The sequence below is a fragment of the Pipistrellus hanaki genome, assembly GCF_964339955.1.
Source record: "Pipistrellus hanaki genome assembly, chromosome: 2".
Taxonomy (NCBI): domain Eukaryota; kingdom Metazoa; phylum Chordata; class Mammalia; order Chiroptera; family Vespertilionidae; genus Pipistrellus; species Pipistrellus hanaki.
Genome location: NC_140504.1, coordinates 168,807,613 through 168,835,222, shown reverse-complemented (window position 1 = coordinate 168,835,222; position 27,610 = coordinate 168,807,613). Strand labels below are relative to the sequence as shown.

The 27,610-nt window shown below is 41.2% G+C and overlaps 1 protein-coding gene across 1 annotated transcript in view; it reads right to left on the bottom strand.

Moving 5' to 3' along the window:
* Positions 1 to 26,173, bottom strand: part of ZYG11B (zyg-11 family member B, cell cycle regulator) — an 83,160-nt gene extending 56,987 nt beyond the window's left edge. The window contains exons 1-2 of the mRNA XM_084872905.1: positions 25,924 to 26,173; positions 1,671 to 1,836 (exon numbers count right to left, since the gene is read on the bottom strand). Coding sequence (XP_084729031.1) covers positions 1,671 to 1,836; positions 25,924 to 25,953 — 196 coding nt within the window. The 5' untranslated portion in view covers positions 25,954 to 26,173. The remainder of the gene's footprint in view (positions 1 to 1,670; positions 1,837 to 25,923) is intronic.
* Positions 26,174 to 27,610: the final 1,437 nt, after the last annotated feature.

Here is a 27,610-nt window from a genome sequence, read left to right as displayed (position 1 = left end):
CAGCAGCTGCCAGGCTGGGAGCGGCCAGGCCCGGAGCAGCCGGGTCTGGTGCGGCCAGGCCCGGAGCAGCAGCTGCCAGGCTGGGAGCGGCCAGGCCCGGAGCAGCAGCTGCCAGGCTGGGATCGGTGAGGCCCGGAGCGGCCAGGCCTGGAGCAGCCGGGCCCAGAGCAGCCGGGTTGGGTGCGGCCAGGCCCGGAGCAGCAGCAGCCAAGTCCAGAGCAACTAGGTCGGGAGCGGCAGTGACCAGACCCGGAGCAGCTGGTTGTGGAACGAACCAGAGCAACAGAGGCCAGGCCCGGAGCAGCCAGGCCCGAAACAGCTCGCTCCTCGCCTGCCCCTGCCCCACGGCTGCCTCTCAGACATGGCTGGAAACTTTTGCGGGAACTTGAGGGTCTGCTGAATCAAGTGATGAAGGCTTAGATCTGGATGTGTTGAGTTAGTATAGCGCTGGGGTGTTGATCTGTGAGTGCCTTGGGTGGGGGCTGGACGAGGCTGGTTGACCTATTTGGAAATGTCTTTTGTGTGAAGTGTATCATTGGGCATGTGGAGGTATTATTGATATGAGAAAATGCTAAGTAACTGATTTACTATCTGAAAAGGGATTTACTATCGGGGAAAGGGAGGGAGGAAGAGACTGAACATAAACTGCACCTATGGATGAGGACAATGGGGGATGGGGAGGGGGCAGAGGGTGGGGTGGGAACCTGGTGGAGGGGGGAAGAAATGAGGAACCTTTGTAATAATATGAACTATAAAGATTGATTTAAAAAAATAAATAAATAAATAAATAAATAAATAAATAAAATTTAAAAAAATGTATTTATCGAGTTTAAGACAGAGAGAGAAAGAAAGAGAAAAACAAAACTGATTTGCTGTTCCACTTATTATGCATTTACTAGTTGCTTCTTGTATGTGCTCTGACCAGGGATTGAATCCACAACCTTGGCTTATCAGGAAGACACTCAAACTAACTGAGCTACCTGGCCAGGACCTAAAGGTATTCTATCTCTTCAACTTAAACCTTAAACAGAAGTAAGAAATACACATAACCAGAATCTCACAGATGAGACTTAACAATTTATTTTTAGAATTTGTTTTTTAAGACAGAAGTACTGTGATTTCACATTGGCTATGATTTCCCATTTCAAAGGTTAAAAGCAGAAAAAGTTTTTCTATAATAGTATTTATTGATCCTTACACTGCCATATAAAGATGTAAGGTATATTTCTTATTGATTCTCCCACGGCCAAAAAAATATGTAAGGTACATTTTTTATATCAGCAGACTTCTAAATGGATATTTTAAAGTTAGAGAAGTTATTTTTGCTTTGAGTATGGCTTCTCAAAGAAAAAAAAGAAAGGAAGAAGAGGAGAAAGAGGAGGAGAAAGAGGAGGAGGAGGAGGAGGAGGAGGAGGAGGAGGAGGAGGAGGAGGAGGAGGAGAGGAGGAAGCAATTTTCCCAGATTAAAAAAGAAAAATGCTTATTCAAATTTCAGAAAAGTGGCAGGGCAAGCAAAATTAAATAAAATTGTTTTCCTATTATAGAATCAGGCTCATCTGGCCTTTGCTGATATTTCTAAGAAAATAATTAAATGACCACAGTAGCACTTCAAAACCCAGTGCCATTTAACAGCACACATTTTTGTTTTCTCTGATTATATTATTTTTTACCATGAAAGGCCATGGTCTGAAGCAGTCGATCAGCCACTTCCTGTGGGAATACTCCAGGTTCTTGCAAACACAATGTTCCATCTTGTCTTGCTGAACAGAACTTCTCAAGATGTGTAGTCAGGAAATTCAAGCAGATATCGAGTAAGGAATAGGGAGATGCCTCCTCCTTGGAGCCCAGGAAGAAACATAAAGGAAACACAAAAGCCAACAAGTTAGTTTCCAGAAAAGTAGAGAACAAAACATTCATTTCTACCTTCAACAAGTATTTTTACTCCGTGTGATACTGTTGTAACTATTTATTTATTGTAATTAGTTATTTATTAATAACAGGAAAGAAGCCAAGGAAGAAGCCAGACATTATAGGCATGTCATTTGGGCATCTTCATCGGGAAGCTGCAAAAGCACACTCCCCAGGGAACCACCCACCCAATTTCTGCAGATTGCCGGGGGAAGGGACTGGACGAAGGGGAGGATGGACTCATGCACAGTGAAGTTAAGAAGGTACTTGCTGTCAGTCAAACTTGAGAACAGAAATCATTGGCCAAAAGGGATGGCCAACGCAAGCCTGTGATATTTGGTGATATATAACGCCCCGAACAAAGGGATTTCTCTCTCCTGGCTCTCAGAGCTTTTGGGTTAGAGCTCTCTTGGCTCTCTGGTTGGTTCCCTTGGCTTTGCTCCTGCCCATGTTTCCTCCATAGCCATGTGGCCTGTGGACCCACACACAGAGGACTAATAGACAGCAGCAGGGAACACAATCTAAGCTAACTTGATGCTGGTCTGGACACTGTTCCAATATAGAGTGAAAATTCTGGACACTAGCTTTGCTGAAGCTATGGCTATACTTCATCCTTGGGGGAAGAAGGGAAATGGGACCTTAGAAACTCAGGGGTTTGATTCCACAGAAATAAAACTTTCTACAATCTCCCATAGAGATTGGACAAAAATCTTACACCTATAGATGAAGACAGTGGTGGGGGTAAGGGTGTGGGGTGGGGTTGGGAATCAGGTGGAGGGGAATTAAGGGGATGGAGAGGAATAATCTGAACAATAAAGATTTATAAAAAATAAAATGAAATATCCCATCTTCCCATGTGAGTCTCAGAAAATTCCTTTTCTCTGGATATTGCAAGAAGTCCATTCCCAAGAGCAACCGGTGGGGATGGGGAACTCTCTCCACCAATAACAAGTGCACCATATGCTAGATACTTTGTTAGGCAATACAACATGTGACCATGTTCTCAAAAAGTAGGAGAGAGAAACATTTAAACAAATATTTAAATAAAGCATATTAAATACTATAATAGAGGGCATATTGGGTAGTGTGTAAGCACAAAACAGGGAGCCCCAATAAGTCAAGGATGGTCAGGAACGACCTCAGAAGCAAAGAAGATTAATCTTCCTAAATTATTACCAGGACCCTCCTCTGCTCAAACCTTCAATGGCCTCCCATGGGCCTGAAGAAAAAAATAACCGGAGATTGTTAGACTGATGCTTGATGTCTAAAACCTAGCTTCCATGGACACAGACAAAAGGGCGGTAAAAGTCCTGGGTCTAGGGGGGAGGAGAGGGCTGGAGGGGGTCAATGGGGGCAAAAAGGGGACATATATAATACTTACAATAATTAATATTTAAAAAATAAAACCTAGCCTCAATTTAATTTCCAACTTGATTTCCCACAAAATCCCCACCCCAATCTACACTGAGTAGCCAGATTATTATGATCTCTGAATGCATAATAATCTGATTATATATATATATATATATATATATATATATATATCTCCAAATAAAAGGGTAATATGCAAATTAACCATCTCCCCCACTACACCCATCAGCCACGCCCAGCAGCCCAAATCAGAGCAGGTATGAAAATTAATCCCAACCAAGATGGCTGCCGCCACGGAGAGTAGGAGGGAGGCTTGGGTTTCCCAGGCAATGGAGGAAGCCAAGCTTTCCACATACCCAGGCCTCCATGCCAGGCTACAAAGTTTCAATTGTAGAAAATAAATATATCCCAGATACCAGGGCCTCCGCTTGGGTTGCTGTGGGGTGTGGCCAGCCTGCAAACTACTACAGGCCCCTTGCCCAGGCCGCCTCACACCCCAAGGGAACCCCCACCCTGATCCAAGACACCCTTCAAGGCAAACCAACTGGCCCCCACCCATGCACCAGGCCTCTATCCTATCTAATAAAAGAGTGATATGCAAACTGACCATCATTCCAACACACAAGATCAGGATAGCTGCCCCCATGTGGTTGAAGATCCTGCCCCCATGTGGACACAAGATGTGACCATGTTGTGTCACAAGATGACCAGCAGGGGAGGGCACAAGATGACCAGCAGGGGATGACCACCACAAGATGACCAGCAGGGGAGGGAAGTTGAGAGGGACCAGGCCTGCAAGGGAGGGCAGTTGGGGTAATCAACCCTATAGGGGGAGGCAGTTAGGGGTGACCAGGCCAGCAGAGGAGGGAAGTTGGGGGCAAACAGGCTGGCAGGAAAGCAGTTAGACATCAATCAAGCCAGCAGGGCAGTGGGTAGGGGGTGATCAGGCTGGCAGGAAGAAGCGGTTAGGGGCAATCAGGAAGGCAGGCAGGCGAGCAGTTGGGAACCAGAGTCCTAGATTGTGAGAGGGGTGTCCGACTGCCTTTGTTCTATAAAGTAATTAGCATATTACTCTTTTATTAGATGGGACTATAGTAGCTAGATTGTGAGAGGGGTGTCCGACTGCCTTTGTTCTATAAAGTAATTAGCATATTACTCTTTTATTAGATGGGACTATAGTAGCTACCATCCATTAGGTACCTTAAATGTGACTGTATTGAGTGTTTTACATGCATTACCTATTATTTAATTAATAATTAATATTATTTAATTAAAGAAATTAAGCAAACACTGTCTGAAATAAATAATATACAGAAACTCAACTGTAGATCAGCGTACCCCAAGAGTCAAACCAAAGATCTGGAATATGAGAAAACAAAAAAACACCCAACCAGAGTCAAATTCAGGAAGATAAGGCATAAATTTTCAAAGTTATCATCAATGAAGTGAAAAGAAAACCTACAGAATGGGAGAAAATATTTGCAAATCATATATCTTATAAGGGATTTGTATCTAGAATCTTATATAATAAAAGCCTAATATGCTAAATGTCATGTCACCCAGTCAGCCTTTCAACCAATCAAAGTGTAATATGCTAATGATATGCTAAGGCTGCTCAATTGCTCACTATGATGTGCACTGACCACCAGGGGCAGACACTCGGACCAGTAAGTAGGTTAACTGCTGGGGTCTGGCTGATCGGGATTGAAAGAGATGGGCCAGACACACCCTGGAGACCTCCTGCAGTCCCTCCCCAGCTGGCCAACCTCCTATGTCCCTCCCGGGCCCCAATCATACACCAGTGTGGTCCCTCAGCCTGGCCTGCGCCCTCTTGCAATTCGGGACCACTCGGGGGATGTCAGAAAGCTGGTTTTGGCTCAATGGTGGAACAACTGGTAGCTATGATGTGCACTGACCACCAGCGGGCAGACACTCAATGCAGGAGCTGCCCCTGGTGGTAAGTGTGCTCCACAGGGGGAGCGCAGCTCAGCCAGAAACCAGGCTCATGGCTGGTAAGTGCAGTGGCATTGGTGGAAGCCTCTCTTGCTTCCGTGGCTGCTAAGGATTTTCGACTGCCAGCTTAGGCCCGCTCCCTATGGGGTGTGGGCCTAAGCCCGTAGTCGAACATCCCCCGAGGGCTCCTGGATTGCTAGAGGGTGCAGGCTGGGCTGAGGGACTTCCCTCAGTGCACAAATTTTGAACTCTTACAACTCAAAAATAAAAAGACAATTAAAAATAGGCAAAGGTCTGAAAAGATATTGCTCAAAACAACAACAAATGACCAATAATCTGAGGAAAGATGCTCGATTCCATTAATCATCAGGGAAATGCAAATCAAAATCACAATCAAATAGCATTCCACACCTATGAACATGGCTATAATATAAAGTCAGCCCTTGCTGATTGAGTCAGTTGGTTGGCTGTCATCTCATGCACTAGGATGTCGCCAGTTCAATTCCTGTTCAAGGTACATACAAAAATCAACCAAATGAATAAGTAGAAAAACAAATATACTGTAGAGAGCACCTGGGAAGGAACATGAGCATTTCTTTAATTATTGTCAGCTGAATCCAGTGGCATTGGCAGAGCCACATCCTGGAAACACACCTTGCCAGGGACAGGTGTATTGTCAGCCTGACCTCGAGCTCAGGCCAGGGGGTAGGTTTTGTTATCTAAATCCAGCCAAGCACCAGGAACAAAGATGAGTATCTGGGCCCATCCAGTATTGATGATTACAAAGCCTCAGGGATGCACATAATCTCCTTTGTCTTAGGCTTTAGTAAAACTTCCTGTTTTTTGCTGTGTAAAATAAAAGGGCTATTTCGGCTATGGGTCTCTGTCTCTCCATGAGAGGACAGTGGTCTCACCCAGTCCCAGCTTTCCCTACTGTATTTATGTCTGTCTCTTTCATTTTCTCAATCCCCCATCACCCCTGCTCAGAAACCAAACCACTCTCTAGCTGCGCTGGACATGGAAGAGAGAGAAATATTTATAATAGATCTCTCTCTCTCACTCTCTCATCAATGCAAAAAGAAATTCCAAGCCCTAGTGTGTATGCCTCAGTTGGTTGGAGTGTCGTCCCATTCACCAAAAGATGGTGGGTTCGCTTCCCTGTCAGGGTACATACTGAGGTTGTGGGTTCAATCCATGGTCTGGCGCATGCAGGAGGCAACCAATGGAAGTTTCTCTCTTACATCAATGTTTAAAAAAAAATGTTTAAAATCAATTTTTTTTTAAAAAAAAACCTCTCTTCTTTGGAGGAGAAATTAGTTAAAAAACCAAACCAAACCACATACTCCAAGATTTATTTAAAGTAATAGTTAACCAGAGGGGGAAAAGTGGGTGTGTATGTTTGTGTGTGTATATATGAGACAGAGACAGAGACAGAGACAGAGACAGAGACAGAGACAGAGACAGAGAGAGAGAGAGAGAGAGAGAGAGAGAGAGAGGGAGAGAGAGAGGGAGAGAGCAATAAAACACACAGAATAAAATGCTAACATTTGGGGAACTCGGGTGAATGCTACATGAGAGTTCTTTGTATCACTTTTGTAACTTTTTATATGTCTAAAATTATTTCTTATAAAGTTAGAAAACAAAATAGTGATAAACACTCCCATGATTTCACAAACAAAACTAGGCAAGGGATTACTTCTTCAATGGAATCTATTATGGTCCTAAAGAGTTTGTCTGGCCCAAACCGGTTTGGCTCAATGGATAAGAGCGTCGGCTTGGGGACTGAAGGGACCCGGGTTTGATTCCAGTCAAGGGCATGTACCTTGGTTGCGGGCATATCCCCAGTGGGGGGTGTGCAAGAGGCAGCTGATCGATGATTCTCTCTCATCGATGTTTCTAACTCTCTATCTCTCTCCCTTCCTCTCTGTACAAAATCAATAAAATATATTTTTTTTAAAACTCAATAAAATATATTATAAAAAAAAAAAAAAAGTTTGTCTGCTTTGGCAAGTACAGAAGAGGAACTAAAGCTTTGGTGAAAGAACTAAGCAGATTATACAGATTTAAGTTTCACCCCCCTAGTGGTGACAGCTCGATAAACTCTTAGAGTGATCAGAGATAACTAAGTCCTCTAATTATCACAAAGTACAGCAGGAGGAATGACAGAGTACATGAACACTGGCTGAAAAAAATATCCAAATGCAAATAGGAAAAACAACAAGTCCACTCTGAAAGAACAGCATAGCCCTTTAATTTGCTTTACTTAATGCGGTGTTTTCTGAAACAGGATATAATTGCAACATTGTGAATTGTTGAAATAAAATTTGCCAAGATTGGTCTTCCAAACGCAGGTCAGAGTGTAAATTGGTACAATTTTTTTTGAATATAAAGGATTTAATAATTATCATTAAAACACCCATACTCTTGATTCAGTACTTCTTCATCCATTTGTGGGGGGGGAAAGAGAGGGGGGGGATAAAAAGTGCCCTGACTGGGTAGCTCCATGGAATCTATTATGGTCCTAAAGAGTTTGAACGTCGTCCCATATGCTAAGTTTGCAGGTTTGATTCCCGATCAGGGCACATTCAAGAAGCAATCAATGAATGCATAAATAAGTGAAACAACAAGTCAATTTCTCTCTCTCTCTCTCTCTCTCTCTCTCTCTCTCTCTCTCTCTCTTGTCTTTTCTCTCTCTCTCATACATAAAAATAAATTTTTTAAAAGGTAGTAACAAAAGATAGATCAGTTTCTCCAATCAAAAAAACCTCCACACTGAACAATGAAATTGTTGACAAAATTTTACATGATTTTATATTCCTTATTATTTATGTTTTCTAATTTAATAAAGCAAATATCTATTTTTTTAAAAAAAAAACAACAACCCATAACTACATACAAATGTCTAAAACTACAAAAATGGTAAACAAATTATGCTATATCAACTCTATAGAATATTACACAGCAATGTGTACATCTATATAATAAAAACCCAGTGGTCATAATGCCGTAATGACCAAAGACCGGTCACCAGGAGGCTGTATGTGTGGCAAGGTGCACACAGGTGGGCAGGGCTGCGCGCAAAGGTGGGTGGGGACTTGACTCTGGTCCTGCGGCAAGCCGGGAGTCAGGGGAGTCCCACAGGCCAGCAGGACTTGGGGGAGTCCAGACTCAGGGGTCCCGGGTCTCAGGCCATTTCCTGCGGGTCTGGGTCTTATGGGATTTCGCACACTGGATCACTAGTTTATGAATAACTTTTAACAACATGGTAAAATGCTGAGAATAAAATATTAATCTGAGCTAAGTAAAAACTACATATATAGCAAGAGTTCAATTAAACATCAATTAGGCATAGGAAATATTACCTGAAAAGTTATTTCAGAAGGTTTGAAATTATCTCTAAATTAAATAACATGACTTGGGATGGTGAACACACAATACAAATGATCTGTCGTGGAATGGTGTGACTGAAAGCTGTATAATTTTGTTAACCCAGGACCACCCTAATAAACAATAAAAAGGAACAATAAACAAATCGGATAAAACAATTTGTTGGTAAACCTATAGAGAAGATCAAGGAAAAGGTTTAAAATAAAAAAGGATAGTGGATACCTTGTGGGGGGGAGTGACATAGAGGAATATGGTACACAGGGGGGAAATGGCAGTGGTCTTGTTCTATTTCTTAACTTGGATACTGGGATTTTAAATATTTGTCGACTATGTTCCATGGCTTACATAAATGTTTCATATCATCTTCTGAATACATAAAATTATTTTTTAAAAAAAGATGAAAATAAAAACTTTGGCCCAATCCACGTGGCTCAGTGGTTGAGTGGTGGCCATTACATACACATATTTCTCCCTCTAAATTAACCATTCTCACTACTGCTTATTCCCTTTTCTCTACCTAGTCTTACATTCCCCAGAGCCATGGTCAGCAAACTGCGGCTCTTTGGCCCCTTGAGTGTGGCTTTTCCACAAAATACCACAGCCTGGGCGAGTCTATTTTGAAGAAGTGGCGTTGAAGAAGTTTAAGTTTAAAAAATTTGGCTCTCAAAAGAAATTTCAAACGTACTGTTGATATTTGGCTCTGTTGACTAATGAGTTTGCCCACCACTGCCCCAGAGGTTTTACCACCTGATAATGATGGACTGGGAGAGTTTTCAGTGGAAAGGCAAGGGAGCAGCTATGATATATAAGTGAAATAGATAGAAAATAAAAAGAGAATTTTGAGAAGATCTGTGAACTCTATTCTACTTCACAATGTTCCAAATTTTGCAAATAAAAACTTTGAGTTATTTCTAAATGACATTTTGACTGCAGGATTGTGTTCCATGGATTATGTCACTGCTCTGAAAGTAGACTGCCTAGGTCACAATTTAAATAGTTATACATTAACAATTAAAGAATTTATCCTACTATTAAAGCTAGGTATATCACAAATCTTCTCTTCTGCTCCTGCCTTTAGATGTCACAGAACAGAGTCATGGAGGACAGAATAGTACCTAGGGGAGACACCGAGGCTTTCAAATGTTGGGGAAGAGGAGAAGAAAAACAAATAATAATAAAAAGAATCTTTGTCATTAAACATCTGCCTAGTGCTTCAATTTATAAAGTCTTTTCAAAACAATCTTTATGACTCTGTAAGGTAAGGAGAATTGAAATTATTTTTGTTGAGGAAACAGGTTCAGAGAAGGAATGTTACCAATAGTAGCTATGCCTCCCTTTTATATATGTTGTTCTTCTCCTTAGAATGCCCTTCCACACCTGTCCATCTATCAAATTCCTACTCATACTAAAAGAAACAGTACATATGTCCATTCCTCCACAAAGCTGTCCTTCACATAGCTACAAAAATACAAGTAGATATAATCACACTACATTTTATATATAGTTCTTTTAGTTATCCATTGTATAACTTTTATTCATTTAGATCTCCCCTCCAGACTATGAGTTCAAAGAAAGTTAGTAGTTCTTAAATATCTTTTGTCTGTCCCACTTAGGTGAGACAAAAACCTCAGAGCCTACCAAGTTACAGTGGAAAGTTTTATAGACATCTGCTTTAACAAGAATAAGGATGTTCCAGCAATTGTGGCTCAGTTGGTTGAGTGTCACCCTATGCACTAAGAAGTCGCCAGTTCCATTCCTGGTCAGGGCACATCACTCATTTTATTTCTCCTCGTGGCACCATTACATCTGTTATAAAAAGTATTAAAATTGTTTTAACTCAAGACCAACCTTGTGGACTTTGTAATAACTGAGTATGAGATTACTCTGTTGGTTAATCATAAGGAAAAACACATGTTGTATATAACTAGAGGCACGGTGCACAAAATTCACACATAAAGGTGAGGGGTTCCTCAGCCTCACCTGCACCCTCTCCAATCTGGGACCCCCCCAGGGGATGTCTGACTGCCAGACATCCCTCTCGCAATCCAGGACCACTGGCTCATAACCGCTCGCCTGCCTGCCTGATTGCCCCTAACCCCTCTGCCTGACAGTCTGATTGCCCCTAGATTGCCCCCCTGCTGATTTGATCACCCCTAACTTGCCCCCCTGCTGGCCTGATCACCCAGCAGTCTGGCCTCCCTCTGCGGGAGGTGAGATCAGAGGAATCAGGGGAAGGCACCGCCCCCATTACCCCGCCGCTGCTGCCACTGCCAGCCTGAGCCTCAGCCCTTTGCAGCCGCCCACGGCTGCCTGAGCCTCGGCCCTCACAACCGCTGCAGCTTTGTCTGGAAGGAAGTCTGGAAGATGTCCACTCTATTAGCATATTACCCTTTTATTAGTACAGATGCTGGTAACAATGTCTTATAGTAAACAAAGCATATCCATATCCTTTATTTTATTTTATTTTTTTTTTTTATTTTTTTTTTTTTTTATAACAGCCTTTTTATTTATTTTTTTTTTAATAAGTTTTTATTTTTCATATTATTACAAATGTTCCTTCCCCCCCCCCCCCCCGCACCATTGCTCTCCTCCACCAGGTTCCCACCCCACCCTCTGCCCTTTCCCCTCTCCCCATTGTCCTCATCCATAGGTGCACAGTTTATGTTCAGTCTCTTCCCACGCCCCCCTCTCCCCTTTTCCCCAAGAATCGTCAGTTCACTCCCCTTCCATACCTCTGATTCTATTATATTCAACAGTTAATATTGTTCATCAGATTTTTTTAATTTCCTTGGTTTTTAGATTCACTTGTTGATAATTACGTATTTGTTGTTCATAATTTTTATCTTTGTTTACTTTCTCTTCTGAAAGAACCCCCTTCAGCAATTCATATAATTCTGGTTTGGTGGTGATGAACTCCTTTAGCTTTTTTTTATTAGTGAAGCTCTTTATCTGGCCTTCGATTCTGAGTGATAGCTTTGCTGGGTAGCTTATTTTTGGCTGTAGGTTCTTGCTATTCATCACCTTGAATATTTCTTGCCATTCCCTTCTGGCCTGCATGGTTTCTGTTGAGAAGTCAGCTGACAATCGTATAGGTGCTCCTTTATAAGTTACTACCTTCTTTGCTCTTGCTTCTTTTAATATTCTCTCTTTATCTTTTGCTCTTGGAATTTTAATAATGATGTGTCTCGGTGTGGTCCTCTTTGGATTCCTTTTGTTTGGAGTTCTGTGCGCTTCCTGGACTTGTAAGTCAAATTCTTTCACCAGGTGGGGGAAGTTTTCTGTCACTATTTCTTTCAGTATGTTTTCGATATCTTGCTCTCTCTCATCTTCTGGAACCCCCATAATTCTGATGTTGGTTCGCTTGAAGTTGTCCCAGAGGTTTCTTACATTATCTTCAATTTTCTGGATTCTCTTGCCTTCTAGCTTCTGTGGAGGAGTGTCTTCTGGCTCTTTATGTTCCAAATCTTTGACTTGATTCTTGCGATCTTCCCTTCTGTTTTTAGGACTCTGTAGTATATTTTTTATTTCAGACAATGTATTCTTTATTTCTTGTTGATCCCTTATCATTTCTTGTTGACTCCTTATTAATTCTAGTTGATCTCTTTTCATATCCTCATAGGCCTTATCCATCTTTTCTAGGAAATTCTTGAAAAACCTTATAAGCGTAGATTTGAACTCTATATCCAGACGCTTTTTGTCCTCCATTTCTTTCGTTTCTGATCTATTTTGTTGTCGCATTTCGCAGTTACAGATGGGGCGGGGTTTCAGGGTGGAGCCTGCAGCTTTGGCTTCCGTCAGCCCCGCCCTATGCGGGTCCTTCAGTGCTCGCTGCCGGCGCCTATGAGAGAAAGGTGCCCTCGATTTTCGCCTGCTGCCAAACAGTCTATGCTCTCCCACAATGAGCCGGGTATTGGGGTTCAGTTCAGTTGGAAGTGGAGTTGGAGGTGGCGTTCACAGCAGTCTGGAGCCCCAGTCTCCTTCCCGTCAGGGCAATCCCGCGGCACAGCCGACCGTCCCTTCTCTGGGGGCAGTGTGTGCGCCTCCGGGACCTCCTTTCTCCGCTTCCCCGGGGTTCCGACTTACAGCCCAGCTCCCTATGGCTGAGCCTAAGTCCCCGGGGTCTGGCCCAGAACTGGGGTTCAGAGCAGTTGGGGGCCCAGCACAGTCGGAGTGTTTATCTCCTTTCCGCTAGGGAACGCCCGCCAGGCACTCGGCCTCCCTCCTCTCGGGCTCCGTCCTCTCGCGCCGCGTGTCTCCGTACCTTAGGCTTTTACAGCTCCTCCGTGCTTCCTTCTGGTTTTCTCCTTGCTTCTTGTTGTAGGATTTCCAGTCAGTCGACTTTCCTGTAGTTCTGGGTAATGTCCATTTTATATTTTAGTTGTATTTTATTAAAATTGTTGTGTGCGGCTGCGGCTAGTTGCCTACCCGAGCAGCCATCTTGGATTCTCTCCCATATCCTTTATTTTATCTGATACTCACAATAACCTTATGAAGTAAAAGGAAAATTATTACATCTTTAATTTTATAGATAAGGAAACTGGGATACAAAAATGAAGACACTTTGGCAGAGGCATTGTGGTTAGCAGGAAGAATACTACACCTGGATCTCTAGTGGTGTTATACTGCAAAACACCTAGCTTTTCTGACATTCAGTTCTGTCCTTTGTAGAATGGGGATATTAGTACTTATCTCATGCTATTGTTACAATGAAGTTCAAAACCCCCTAGCACAATGCCTGATGGAGTAATTAATTACTAAGTAACTGTTCTTTTCTCACTTATTAGACACAATCTCATACAAGTAATATAAATTTAAGTTTCATATACATAAGACAGGAAGTTCATGGTAGTAAATCCTTAAGAAGAGAGTTTTCCTATCCAGAGTTTATACCAAGACAAACAAGCCTCTTTATATCCCTACACTATTAGCAGACATTTTTTGGTCTACCTTGTCACTAAGGCCATAGGCAATTTAAAATCCTGGTTTTATGTAGCTATCTCAGTTCCAACTCATGAATCAGGTTCAAAATTTCATCTCCCATCTGAAAGGTTCCTAAAACTCATAAATCCTCCAGTAGAAGAAAATGGCTCTGATAGTGCTCCATTTTTTATCCCTAGATGACTGTTTTTTTAGATTGGGCCAGAAACCAGGTGATTATAAAGATTATGAAGTTGACATAAATAAAATTTGTATCGACATCTCTGCAGGGCTGTGTAATACTATGGTAAAAAGTGTGAGGTTGGGAGTCAGACTGCATAGATTAAAATGTCAGCTCTACCATTTATAAAAAACTATGTAACCTTAGGCAAAATTCTTAATCTCCCGCACCTCAGTTTCAAAATCTGTAAAATGAAGACACTAATAGTCACTATATCATAAGATTGTTGTCATCATTAAATAAATTCTAAGAGAAAGACACATGGAACAGTGATTGGCATATATTAACTATTCAAGATATGTTAGCTATTATTATAGAATATAAATTTCATAAAACAAACACTATGTTTTGTTATTGCCAGAACCTAAAGTAATGCCTACCACATGATGGGCACTAAATGTTTATTGAATGAAATGATCAATCAAGTACAAATTTATTGTTAGGTGTATTTAAAATACATATTTCTCTCTAGAGAAAGAGACTGTATGTCTAACAAGAAATATAAACCCCAAGTCCAGCCCTGAAATTAAACAATGGGATTGAAAGGCAAACAAGTGTCATTTGAGTAAATGGGTAAAAGAAATTTCAGATATTGTACAATCTTTGACGCCTCATTTTTAAAAATATATATATTTTATTGTTTTTTTTTTACAGAGAGAAAGGGAGAGAGATAGAGAGCTAGAAACGTCGATGAGAGAGAAACATTGACCAGCTGCCTCTTGCACACCCCCTACTGGGGACGTGCCTGCAACTAATGTACATGCCCTTGTCCGGAATTGAACCTGGGACCTTTCAGTCCGCAGGCCAACGCTCTATCCACTGAGCCAAACCGGTTTCGGCTGACTCCTCATTTTTGAAGTACTGCATGGGAAATCCCTCCTTCATTTATGGGAGTTTTTTTATATTTCCTATTACTGATTCAACCAAGTCAGACTTCCAGGGATAAACACTAATATAACCTTAGATACATATAATCCATTTACCTTCTCCTTCCCCACACAAATGAGGAAAAAGTCAAGAATATAGTACCACCCTGGTGGGTATTGCTCAGTGGTTAGAATGTCGGCCCACGCAACAAAAGACTGCAGGTTTGCTTTCCAGTCAATGGTATGTACCTGAGTTGCAGGTCCAGGTTCCAAACCCCACCCCCAGGCAGCAAGTGTGAAGCAACCAATTGATCCAATCGATGTATCTTTCTCACATCAATGTTTCTCTCTCTCTCTCTCTCTCTCTCTCTCTCTCTCTCTCTCTCTCTCTCCCCCCCCTCCCTGTTCTCCCGCCCCTTCCTACCATTCTCTCTAAGAATCAATGGAAAAAATGTCCTCACTCCTCAAGTGAGGATTAAAATATACATTGTATTCAAGGATATAAATATAATGAACTATTTTGGCCTTAACAGTCGGAAGTTATTTTTCTGTTTTAAAAACAACCAACTGGGGTAGGAGTGGCCGGGGGAAGGTCAATTGGGGGGGGGGGGGGAGGGGGAAGGAGATATATGTACTACTATTTGTAATACTTTAAGCAATTAAAAAAAAAAAAAAAAAACCACGAACTACTTTCAGAGATCCCTAGATGTCAAATAATGCAGGTAAGACAAACTTCTTGCATGTATCATTTTATGGACTGGCCAGTGCGGCAAATGACTATGTGCCAAAGGACAAGAAGCTGGAGTTCCATCTATAAAAGATCAGGGCCTGGTAAGGTAAATAAATCTCCTTCCCTTCCATCTTAGCACATGTAGCAAAACTATTTCAAGAAACAAAACAAAACAAATTCAAGTCAATAATCACTGAGCTGTTGAGTAGATCCTAGGAATCACTAACTCAAAGAGATACTTTAGCATCATTTCCTCTTAACTTTCAGCATGAGTTTTGAAGCAGAATACAGTAAACAGAGAAGCCAGGTTAATAACGGAAAAAGCACTGGGCTTGTAGTCAGTCCTGGCTCTGCTACTTAGTAGCTGTGTGCCCTTAGGAAAATAAATTAACTTCTCAGTTTTCTTTATTTGTAAAATTGATGCTAAACCTCTATCTTGACAATCACAAAATGGTACTGAGGAATAAATGGGATGTATATGAAAATGCCTTTAAAATACTAAAGTAGCCGAAACCGGTTTGGCTCAATAGATAGCGCGTCGGCTTGGGGACTGAAAGGTCCCGGGTTCGATTCCGGTCAAGGGCATGTACCTTGGTTGCAGGCATATCCCCAGTAGGGAGTGTGCAAGAGGCAGCTGATCGATGACTCTCTCTCATCGATGTTTCTAACTATCTATCTCTCTCCCTTCCTCTCTGTACAAAATCAATAAAATAAATTTTAAAATAAATAAATAAATAAATAAATAAATAAAATACTAAAGTACTGCCAAAACCGGTTTGGCTCAGTGGATAGAGCATCGGTCTGCGGACTGAAGGGTCCCAGGTTCGATTCCGGTCAAGGGCATGTACATTGGTTGTGGGGACATCCCTGGTGGGGGGTGTGTAGGAGGCAGCTGATTGATGTTTCTAGCTCTCTATCCCTTTCCCTTCCTCTCTGTAAAAACTCAATAAAATATATTTTTAAAAAATACTAAAGTACTATGCAAATATTAACATAATTGAATAAATAGTTTCTGGTATGAAAGTTGGGTAATATATTCATGGAAATAATATTGTATACAAAATTTAAAGTTATAAAAGCAGCTTCCCATTATCCCATAGTACTATAACTAATAGAGCATACCCACTCTACTATAATACTTTAACTTGCCAGAGTTTTACATTTTTTTAAGAGGTGGAAGGGATCGCAGAGAGGATTTAATACAACTGTTTCATTAGAATAAAAAAATGGAGGCATAGAGAGGTGAAATGATTGCCAAAGGTTACAAGGCCCATGAAAAGTAAATGACAATACTTAACCAAGAACATCCAAACTTTTTAAATGTTTCATATTCTCCTTTTCTAAAAATGCCTTTAGAAAAGGAGAATATGACATTGACCAGGCAGTAAGATGCTGGAGAGCTAAGAAAAATGTTTATACAAAACAGAACTGGAGAAAGGAAAAAAGAAAAAAGAAAAAAAAAGATCTTTTTATAGAGCTAACAAAATGTTTAAATGATTAACCACCCCTCTAAATTTACCTTGTAACTGAGTCTTTACTGTGTGTGTTTAAATATTCTATTCTCTGAAAGGACACCTCCACAAATTATAAACAAGTAATTTGCAAGTATTTATACAAAGGGATATTGTTTTGCAATTCTTCTTGAAATCACTTGGCTTCCTTCCTAACTCCAGCTCAACTCTTCTGGACAGAAATATGTATCTTAGGTCAAAAGTGCCTTTTAGGCTAGTATCTGATCCAGCATTTCTTACCCATCAAACCTCTTTTCTCCCTCAGGGTACCTATGGAGAGTGTTCACCTTTTTTGCCCTCTTTTACAACTCACATCTTCAGTTAACATCACCTTATTCAATTCTCTACGAATACATTCTTTCAATGAATAAACATTTATCTTTTTAGTATGTCTCGGGCATTATGGAAAGTGCTTAAGACTTGAAACTGATAAAACACTGTACTGTCCTTGGCCTCACAGAGCTCACAATCTGGAGAGACAGCAAGACTTGCTAACGAACAATACTGGCCCTGGCTGGGTAGCTCAGGTGATTTAGAGTGTCCTCCCGTTACATCAAGATTGTGAGTTCGATCTCCAGGCAGGGCACATACAGAAGCAACCAGTGAATGCATAAAAAAGTGGAACAAATTAATGTTTCTCTCTCTCAAAAAATAAAATAAAATACTACCACCACAGAATAACTGTTGTAACCGAGACATATACAAAGTACAGGAAAGGCATATGAAAAAAGTATACAAGGCCGCCTGAAGGTAACTGAAGGCTTCACAAAGGAGGTAACGTCTAAGGCAGAGGTTTTCAATCTTTTCATCTCATGGCACACGTAAACTAATTACTAAAATTCTGCAGCACATAAAAAATATGCTATATTTTTTGCCAATATGACAAAAAATAGGTATGCTAGTATTTTGATTAATTCACATTGGATGGTTATTGCTGCATTGGCTGTTGTCATTTTTTTTTTTTTTTTTTTTTTGACAGGGAAAAGAGATCAGTGCCACTAACTAAATAGTAAGGTATTGCATGTTTTATAATTTCTTGCGGCACGCCACTGTGCCTGCCTGCCGCAGCACACCAGTTGAAAATCGCTGGTTTAAGGCGACAGGTGAAGATTAACTAGTAAAGAAGAGGGACAGCATTCTAGGCAAAAAGAAATAGTGTAAGCAAAACTCAGAAGCAGAAAAAATAGCATAATGTGTGCTTAGTATTATAGAGTATAAAATGAAAATACTTTTATGTTGTTGTTGTTAATCCTCACCCAAGGATATTTTCCCAGTGATTTTTAGAGAGAATGGAAGGGAGAGGGAAAGACAGAGAGAAACGTTGGTTGCCTCTAGCAAGCACCCTGACCTGGGCCAAGGAGCCCGCAACCAAGGTACGTGCCCTTGGCCAGAATCGAACCCGCGACCCTTCAGTACTCAGGCCAGCACTCTAGCCACTGAGCCAAACCGGCTAGGGTTAAGACAATTTTTTTCATAAAATGACTATTCATTGAACGATTAGATTACAAGGATCCTAGTATAATACTCAAGACACTTTCATTCAACAACTATTGGGTCGGCAGCTAAGTAATTGCGGGTTTCACACATATATGGCTTCAGTTGAATTTTTAGGTTTGCAGACGTAGTACAAATGTAAAACACCTTTTGTTATTTGATAGTTGGCTATTCAGCTGTTAATCAGTAAAAAAAGTTTTTTGATCTGTGTTGTAGTTTTCGTTTGGCGTTCGTTGAAAAATGGAAAATCAAAAATAAATTAAAAAAAAAAAAAAGAAAATTAAAAAAAAAAAAAGAAAAAAAGAAAAATGGAAAATCAAAAGGAACATTTTCGTCATATTTTGCTTTTTTATTTCCGCAAAGGGAAAAACGCATCGCAAGCTCATAAAAAGTTATGTGCTGTTTATGGTGACGAAGCCTTAAAAGAACGGCAGTGTCAAAATTGGTTTGCCAAATTTCGTTCTGGTGATTTTTCACTCAAAGATGAAAAACGCTCTGGTCGTCCAGTTGAAGTTGATGACGCCCTAATCAAAGCAATAATCAATTCGGACTGTCACAGTACAACACGTGAGATTGCAGAGAAGCTTCATGTATCACATACATGCATTGAAAATCACTTAAAACAACTTGGCTATGTTCAAAAACTCGATACATGGGTTCCTCACGAACTGAAAGAATCACAGTTAACGCAACGCATTAGCAGCTGCGATTTGCTAAAGAAACGTAATGAAAATGATCCATTTTTAAAACGACTGATAACTGGCGATGAAAAATGGGTTGTTTACAACAATATCAAGCGGAAAAGATCGTGGAGCAGGCCAGGTGAACCAACTCAAACAACATCAAAAGCTGATATTCATCAAAAGAAGGTTTTGTTATCAGTTTGGTGGGATTACAAAGGAATTGTCTACTTTGAACTCTTACCACCCAACCGAACGATCAATTCTGATGTCTACATTGAACAACTAACGAAATTAAACAATGCAGTTGAAGAAAAGCGGCCCGAATTGACAAATCGAAAAGGTGTTGTATTCCATCATGACAATGCAAGGCCACACACATCTTTGGTCTCTCGGCAAAAATTAATGGAGCTTGGTTGGGATGTTTTGCCACATCCACCATATAGTCCTGACCTTGCACCATCTGACTACTTTTTGTTTCGATCTTTACAAAACTCCTTGAATGGTAAAAATTTCAATAATGATGATGATGTCAAATCGTACCTGATTCAGTTTTTTGCTAATAAAAACCAGAAGTTTTTTGAACGTGGGATTATGATGCTGCCTGAAAGATGGCAAAAGGTCATTGATCAAAATGGGCAATACATTACAGAATAAAGTTATTTAGTTCCATGAAAAAATTGTATTTGATTTTTTTAAAATCCGCAATTACTTAGTTGCCGACCCAATATTTGCTAAGCCCCTACTATAGACACTGACAAGTACCCAGGATACAGATCTCTGTAGACCCACTGTTATCCATATGTATGGTTGCCAATTGAGTTGTACAGTACAGCCTGTGTGGCCAAGAACAAAATGTTTAAATGATTAACAAAGGATTTACAGTGTTCTATAAGAATACGGTAAACTAGTGGAGTCTAAATGACAGGCTCCTTAGCACCATAAAAAAATCTACAAATCCACATTCATACCAAGTATGCTCTCTCTATATATAATAAAATCTTAAAATATATGCTGTTTTTAATGCATAATAGATGCTGTTAGAACTAAGAGCAGCATCATTTTTAAATGATATTGAATCCCTACCTGTCTTTTTGCTTTCCCCCCAAAATTAATGTGTTCTGAAAGCATATTCCTGTCATATCTCACAAGCTTTCAATGTTCAAAAGGTATCTAAATGCTAAAGACAGAATGCCATCAACATCTGATGTTCTGCTTCAAGTGCTTTGTAGAAGGCAATTTGGCAATATGGATCAAGAACCATAAAACTGTACATACCCTTTGACCAATTTTCTTTTCAATAAATATGAATTACTTTTATAGTGGAAACAATGGTACAAATATTTTAAATGCTTGAATTCAGTTTAGATTCCTACAACCACATAAGAGCTCAGGGAATGTGTTTGAAACAGCATAGGCTCAGGGGTCTGAGAATCCTGCTGTCATTAACAGCTTTATGATCTTGGAAAGTTATTTGATTTTTCAAAGCCTCAGTATTCTTTTTTTTTTTTTAATATATTTTATTGATTTTACACAGAGAGGAATTGAGAGGGACGGAGAGTTAGAAACGTCGATGAGAGAGAAACATCAACCAGCTGCCTCTTGCACACACACACACAAACACACACCCCACTGGGGATGTGCCCGCAACCAAGGTACATGCCCTTGACCGGAATCGAACCCGGGAACCTTCAGTCTGCAGGCCGACGCTCTATCCACTGAGCCAAACCGGTCCTGGCAAAGCCTCAATATTCTTATATGTGCAATGAAAAAAAAAGTATCTACCTTCTGGGACTGTGAAGATTAATTAGTATACCATCTGACACATTGTGTGCTCATTAAATAAAAGCTGCTGTATGAGCTCATGCTCCTCTAAATACATGTCCCAGTATTCAAGAACACTGTTTTAACATTCTTTTTCTATTCTAATTACTATTCACATTAGAAATGTCTTTTACTCCACTAAAAATACTGACTATTTCTGCCACTTATTGGTTAAGTGTGTTTTTAAGGGCTAGCTTTAGAACCAATGAAAAAGTAGTGGTCTAGCCAGCATTTCCCAATGGCTCACATGATTAAACTCAATACTGATGTCTATCTCAATATGTATATTTTAACCATTTAATAAAATAATTATTACATTTTTTTCTCCTTTAAAAACAGAATAGTTTGAGAGTATCCAAGATTTTATCTGCTGCACATAAGTGAATTAATAAAAATTAGGAGACTGGCTCATAATATTATAGTGGTTCAACTGTTACAACTTCATCTGAACACTGAACATTATATTAAAATTATTTTTATTCTTATAATGAACTATTGGTTAAAGACAAGAAACATTAGCTTCCCTGATGATGAAACAAGTAAATGAATGCATTTATCTGATCAGGATTCTTAAATGGTACTACATTAAGATAGCTCAGTGTTTATTTTTTTTAATTGATTTTTAAAGAAAGAGAAAGGGAGAGGGGAGAGAGAGAAACATCAATATGAGAACAGAACATCAATCAGCTGCCTCCTGCATGCCCCTTTCCAGGGATATAGCCCAAAACTCGGCATGTACCGACTAGGAATCGAACCAGCAACCTTTTGGTCCACAGGACAAAGGCCAACAGACTGAGCAACACTGGCCAGGGCAAGACAGCTTAGTATTTTTTAAGCATTAAAAAAAATGTGTTGGCCGAAACTGGTTTGGCTCACTGGTAGAGGACCAGTCTGCGGACTGGGGGGTCCCGGGTTCGATTCCCGTCAAGGGCATGTACATTGGTTGCGGGCACATCCCCGGTAGTGGGTGTGCAAGAGGCAGCTGGTCGATGTTTCTCTCTCATCGACGTTTCTAGCTCTCTATCTCTTTCCCTTCCTCTCTGTACAAAATCAATAAAATATATTAAAATAAATAAATAAATAATAGAAGACTTTTTTTAAAAATATATTTTATTGATTTTGTACAGAGAGGAAGGGAGAGAAATAGAGTTAGAAACATCGATGAGAGAGAGTCATTGATCAGCTGCCTCTTGCACACCCCCTACCGGGGATGTGCCCACAACCAAGGTACATGCCCTTGACCGGAATCAAACCCGGGACCTTTCAGTCCCCAAGCCGACGCTCTATCCATTGAGCCAAACCGGTTTCGGCTAATAAATAAATAAATAAATAAATAAATAAAATTTAAAAAAATGTGGTGATAGTTATATCCATTTAGAATCTCCATTTATTATATATAAACTATCCATGCTTCCAATGTTTTATTTATTTCAAGTTGCAGCCTGGAAACATTCCCTTTTGTCTGTCATTTAGAAACAAAACAGAACAATTATAAAAACCTATTGTTGTTAAGTACAAAAATACAAGAATTCCAAATTTAATGTTAGAAAGTCAGTTATTATCTATTTTGATGCCATAAACATAATTAAGTTCATTCTACATTGTAATATATATTCATTTTAAAATACGACAATGATTTATCTCATATTAATGTGTCATTTGTTAAATAGGAAGAGGACATCTGTTTTAATGTATTTTGCTCAATGTATTATTAAATAAATTATACATGTAATTTAAAATAAAATATATTTTACTTAAAATCACTCCTTTCTCATACCACACAAAAAAATATTTTTAAAGTTAAATAAGTTTGCCCCTGGCTGGTGTGGCTCAGTTAATTGGGTGTCATCCTGGGCACAGAACTGCCGGTTCAATTCCTGGTCAGGGCACGTGCCTGAGGGCTTGATCCCCAGTAGGAGACATGCAGGAGGCAGCCAATGTTCTGCTCTCACATCAATGTGTCTCTCTTTCTCTTCCTCTCCTCTCTCTTCCTTTCTCTCTAAGAATAATTTTTTAAAACTGAGTACTGATTCTCTCTACATGACCTACTGTTTGTATATAAAGGACTATGGTATAGTAAATTTACTTTGTTTTAATATTCTCATAAATTCCTAAAGGCTGCACACATATGAAAACTGAGTGAGCAGAATTGCAAAACTGTTACTGATTCTGTGTTTCCTGTACAAATCCATAGTATTGTCTCAATGGAAAATTCACTAAAAGTGGTGTGGCGGATCTTATTTCATTTCCCTATATTCTCCTCCCTCCAATTTAAATCACCACCACCATAACAAGGCTAGGGAGAAAGCTCACATACTTATTTTTCACCCAGAGGAGTACAATAGCTCTTCCCACTCCAAACCATGTTTCATATTGATTTATAGTGATCATCCCTTCAAATCTCTTATTATATTCCTTCACACATAAAAGAACTTTCAAGGTAACTTGATCTTATAATATAATGAGGTCAAAACTCCTGAATCTATGATTCAAGGTCCTCCATGATCTGACCATTGGCTCACCTAATCTCATCTCCTACTACACCCTCAATGTAGAGTCACACATTTCCCAGAATACATCATGCCTACTCTATCTCAGCTTCGACATTCAACCTGGCACCTTTGCCAGGAATGACTTTCCTTCCCAAATTCTTACCCAGTAAAGCCCCACCTATTAAGACCCAAGTTCAAATGCCCCCTTCTCAACCAAGCCTTCCTCTTTTTCTGATCATGCCTGAGGTCATTCATTCATTCAAGAAATATTTAGTGAGCACTTACGCATGAGGCACTATGTGTATGCTAAAGATTCAATGATGGGCCAAATAAACATGGTCTCTACATTCATAGACATACTACTTATCTCACTGGGTTGCTATGAGGATTAAATGAAATAAAATATGTAAGTCACTTAAAACAGGGCCTATACAGTCATGCTCAATAAATATTAGCTATGAAAGTTGCTGCCTAACCATACTAACTAAAATATTTGCCACATACACACATACATCACTTCATAGCTTACCCTGATTTATTTAAGGCTTTTATTTGATTTTTATTTTTTTATTTTTTATTTTTTAAGAGAGAGGAGAGAAAAACAGCAATTTGCGGGGTTACTTGTTAGGAGTCTATCTTGGACTAATGGTTCACAGACCAGGAAGATCAGCACGACATGGGCTACTTGTTAGGAATGCACATTCTCAGGCTCTATTCCACCCTTAATAAATCAAACTCTGGAGATGGCAGCACGCAAGCTCTCCAGTTAATTTTGATACCTGGTAAGGTTTGATGGCCCCTGTCTTAGACATCTCTACTACAGTCATGCACTCCATAACAAACAACATTTGGATCAATGATGTATTGCACATACAACAATGGCATATATATCATGTAGCCTAGGTGTGTAGGCTATACCACAAGGTTTGTATAAGTGCACTCTATGACGATCAAACGACAAAATCACCTAACAATGCATTTCTCAGGACATATCCTTATTATATTTAAGTGGGCACTGGGAATTACAGAAAGAAGTAAAGCACAATTGCCGTCTACAATCACACATCTCAGGGGGAGAAACAGGTTAACACAATGACAGTGTGATCGCTTGTGAATGTGAAGGCTGCTGTGGTGGCAGACACAGGAGAGTGACAACCCAAAAATGCAGAGTCAGTGAGTTAGAAAAGCTCACCAATTAAATTATTTCATTTATAAACCACTTTCCTAAAAAACAGATGGGGGGTGGGGGGGAAGGAGAAAAGGAAATTAACTAGTCTTCTAGGAGAACATGATTACCAGGACTTAGATTTGACTGGTTGTCTTATTCCTCCCCAAAGCCAAAATATAGATGACTGCATGGATGGAGAAATATTTGTTCATGAATGCATGGTACTGCAAACAATGAGTGACCCAACTCAATGAAAAAACCAACTGAAACCTCAACCTATTTTGAAACAGGAAGGAGAAATACTGCAAATAGCAGAGAGTCTCTCAACTAAACTCAGAGAAGGCAAAACGAACGAAGGCAGTGGAAGGCACTCAGGAGAACTGTCACAATCTGACTGCCAACCAACCTGGTTTCCAGTCTGCAGAAGCCCTGGTCTCTGTCTCCAAGGGAAAACAAGCCACTGGTTCTGAGTAACAGTCAAATCTGTAAATGTTTGGAAATTTTCCAAACTGTACCTTCACATGAATCAAAAGCCCTCGAAATAAAAATTGCATTCCCAAAACATTTTTTTTAAAGTTATTTCTGTCAAAAGGCTACATAATCTCATAAGGTCCTGCAGAATGCACGCTGGCCTCACACCATCATTCCAAACACACGGTCCCTCCGGGTTTGCAATGACACTAAGGGAATGAGGCTCTGAGGCCCTCTCCAATACCTCCAGCATCGCCCTGCCCCTCTGCAAAATCCCCATCTGCCCGCCCTACCTCTCCGGCGAAGCAACTGCCTTCACATTGTTCCAGCTCAGCCCCCTGAAACCCGGAGAAGGAAACGGGGCCAGCTGCGAGAGGCGGGGGAGAGGGGATAGAGGGGAGAGGAAATGTGGATGGTAGAGGACGCGGGGAAGAGAGATGATATGGAAAGGAGGGGGCGGCGGGGATAAAAAATGGTGAAAAGGGGGGTGAGAAGCGAGAGCAAAACGAGCAGGAACGGAAAACGGGGAGGAAAAGGGGTAAGTAGTGGAGATTCCCCAAAGAGAGATAATTACGGGTAAGAGAGGGAAAGGAAGGTCGGGCTAAAGGACGAGGAGGGGGCGGCAAAGGGGACCGCGAAAGCGGCTGTCACCGAGGGCGATGAAACACAGACACCGGTGTCACCGGGAGGAAGGAGAGAGAAAGGGGATGCCAGCCGGCAGGTGGCCGGGAGCCCCGCGCAGGAGGAGCGGGCCGCCGAGGGGGCGGTAACGAGGAGGTGAGGCCAAGCGGGGGCGCGGAGGGCGGGAGCGGGGCGCCGGGCCGAGGGCCGGGCCGGCCTGCGGGAGCCGCGGCGGGCGGCGGCGGCGGGCGGCGGGCGGCTGCGGTTCGGGCAGGCCTCGCTCCCTCACCATGGCTGTGCCAGCCTGGTCCTCGGGCATGCGGCCTCGGTCCGGGGCACGGCGGCGGCGGGCCGGGCCTGAGCCCGCCCCCAGGTGGAGCCGGCGCGGGGGCTCCAGGAGGCTCCGGCTAGCGGCGGCTAGCGGCGGCCCCAGGCTCGGCCCAGGCCGCGGCCTCCTTCGCTCTGAAGCTGGAGGTGCTGCACCGCGGCGGCGGCGGTGGTGGTGGCGGTGGCGGCGGCGGCGGCGGCGAACCCAGGGCGCAGACTCCGCCCCCGCGAGGCCCCGCCCCCGCGCACGAGCCCAAGCGTGGCCCCGCCTCCAGCCTCACTGCGCAGACGCGTCCTGGGAGTCTGGACCAGGCATCCCCCACACCTCGGACTTCTCTCCCCGCCACGCCCCTTTAAGGCTTAAAGCAACCACCCCCTCTCCAATCCCATTCTCCCGTGAAAAATAAAGATCTTTACATATTACGTCATTATGGAGACCCCCCCCCAGGCACTCATTCGTTTCAGTCACAGACTCCTGTGCTTCTGGTTCACTGTCATTAATGACTGTTGTCCTCATTCTTAGGGATTTCAATTCTTTTATTTATTTTTCTTTAAAAATATATATTTTATTGATGTTTTACAGAGAGGAAAGATGAGGGATAGAAAGTTAGAAACATCGATGAGAGAGAAACATCGGACCAGCTGCTTACTGGGAATATGCCCGCAACCAAGGTACATGCCCTTGACAGGACTCGAACCTGAGACCCTTCAGTCTGCAGGCCAAAGCTCTATCCACGGAGCCAAACCAGTCAGGGCAGAGATTTCAATTCTTTTAGATGATTCTTCCAGTGTTCTGGCCTCTCGCATTCCTCTCCTTTAGTGATCACGCTTGCCTCAGCCTCTCATTTCCACACTCATACCTTAGATCTTTTCATCACCAGCATTTGTAACCCCTCTGAAATCTCTATTTGAATCATCCAACTCTCCCACTGAAAACTTCTTCCTTTCTCGCTCTCTTCCTCTAATACCCAACCCCAACTCCAAAAATTCTTCAACTCCACCAAGACTCGAAACCCATGGATCCTACTACCTTTTCACTACTCCTCACTCTACCCTGTGCCCTCACTTCCTGTCTTCAACAGCCTAGATTTTACTGTCCATCATCACAGGCATTCCCAGATATTAACCTTCATTTCTCCAGTTCTGCTCTCCTTTCCTAGTACTCACCTGACAAAACTCTAACTCTGAGCCTGCAGCAAAGTGGGGCGTGTGTCAGGTTGGAGGGGTGGTAGTGGAGAAGAATCCAAAACCATATTGACTATACTGATTGGTGTCCCTCTCCCTCCACTCTCTCTAAAAATCAATGGGAAAAAATATCCTTGGGTGAGGATTTAAAAAAACACAAAACAACCTCCTTTGGCAAACAGAACTTATAACTTTAAGTGAACATTGTTTTCTACAACAAACACTCTAACAAACGTAGTACCCTATAACAATTCATATTTTCAAGATTACAAATTGAGATTCTTTGGAACTACTAAAATAAACATTTAAATATTGGGAAATTCTGGTTCTTTTGATAAATGTAGAAACTCAACTTTATGAGGAAAGATTCAGAGTAAATATAACTTTAACTTAAATTCAATGATAAATTACATATATTTATATATTAGTGTTTCCTCTTATCTATATAAACAAAAGTTAATGGT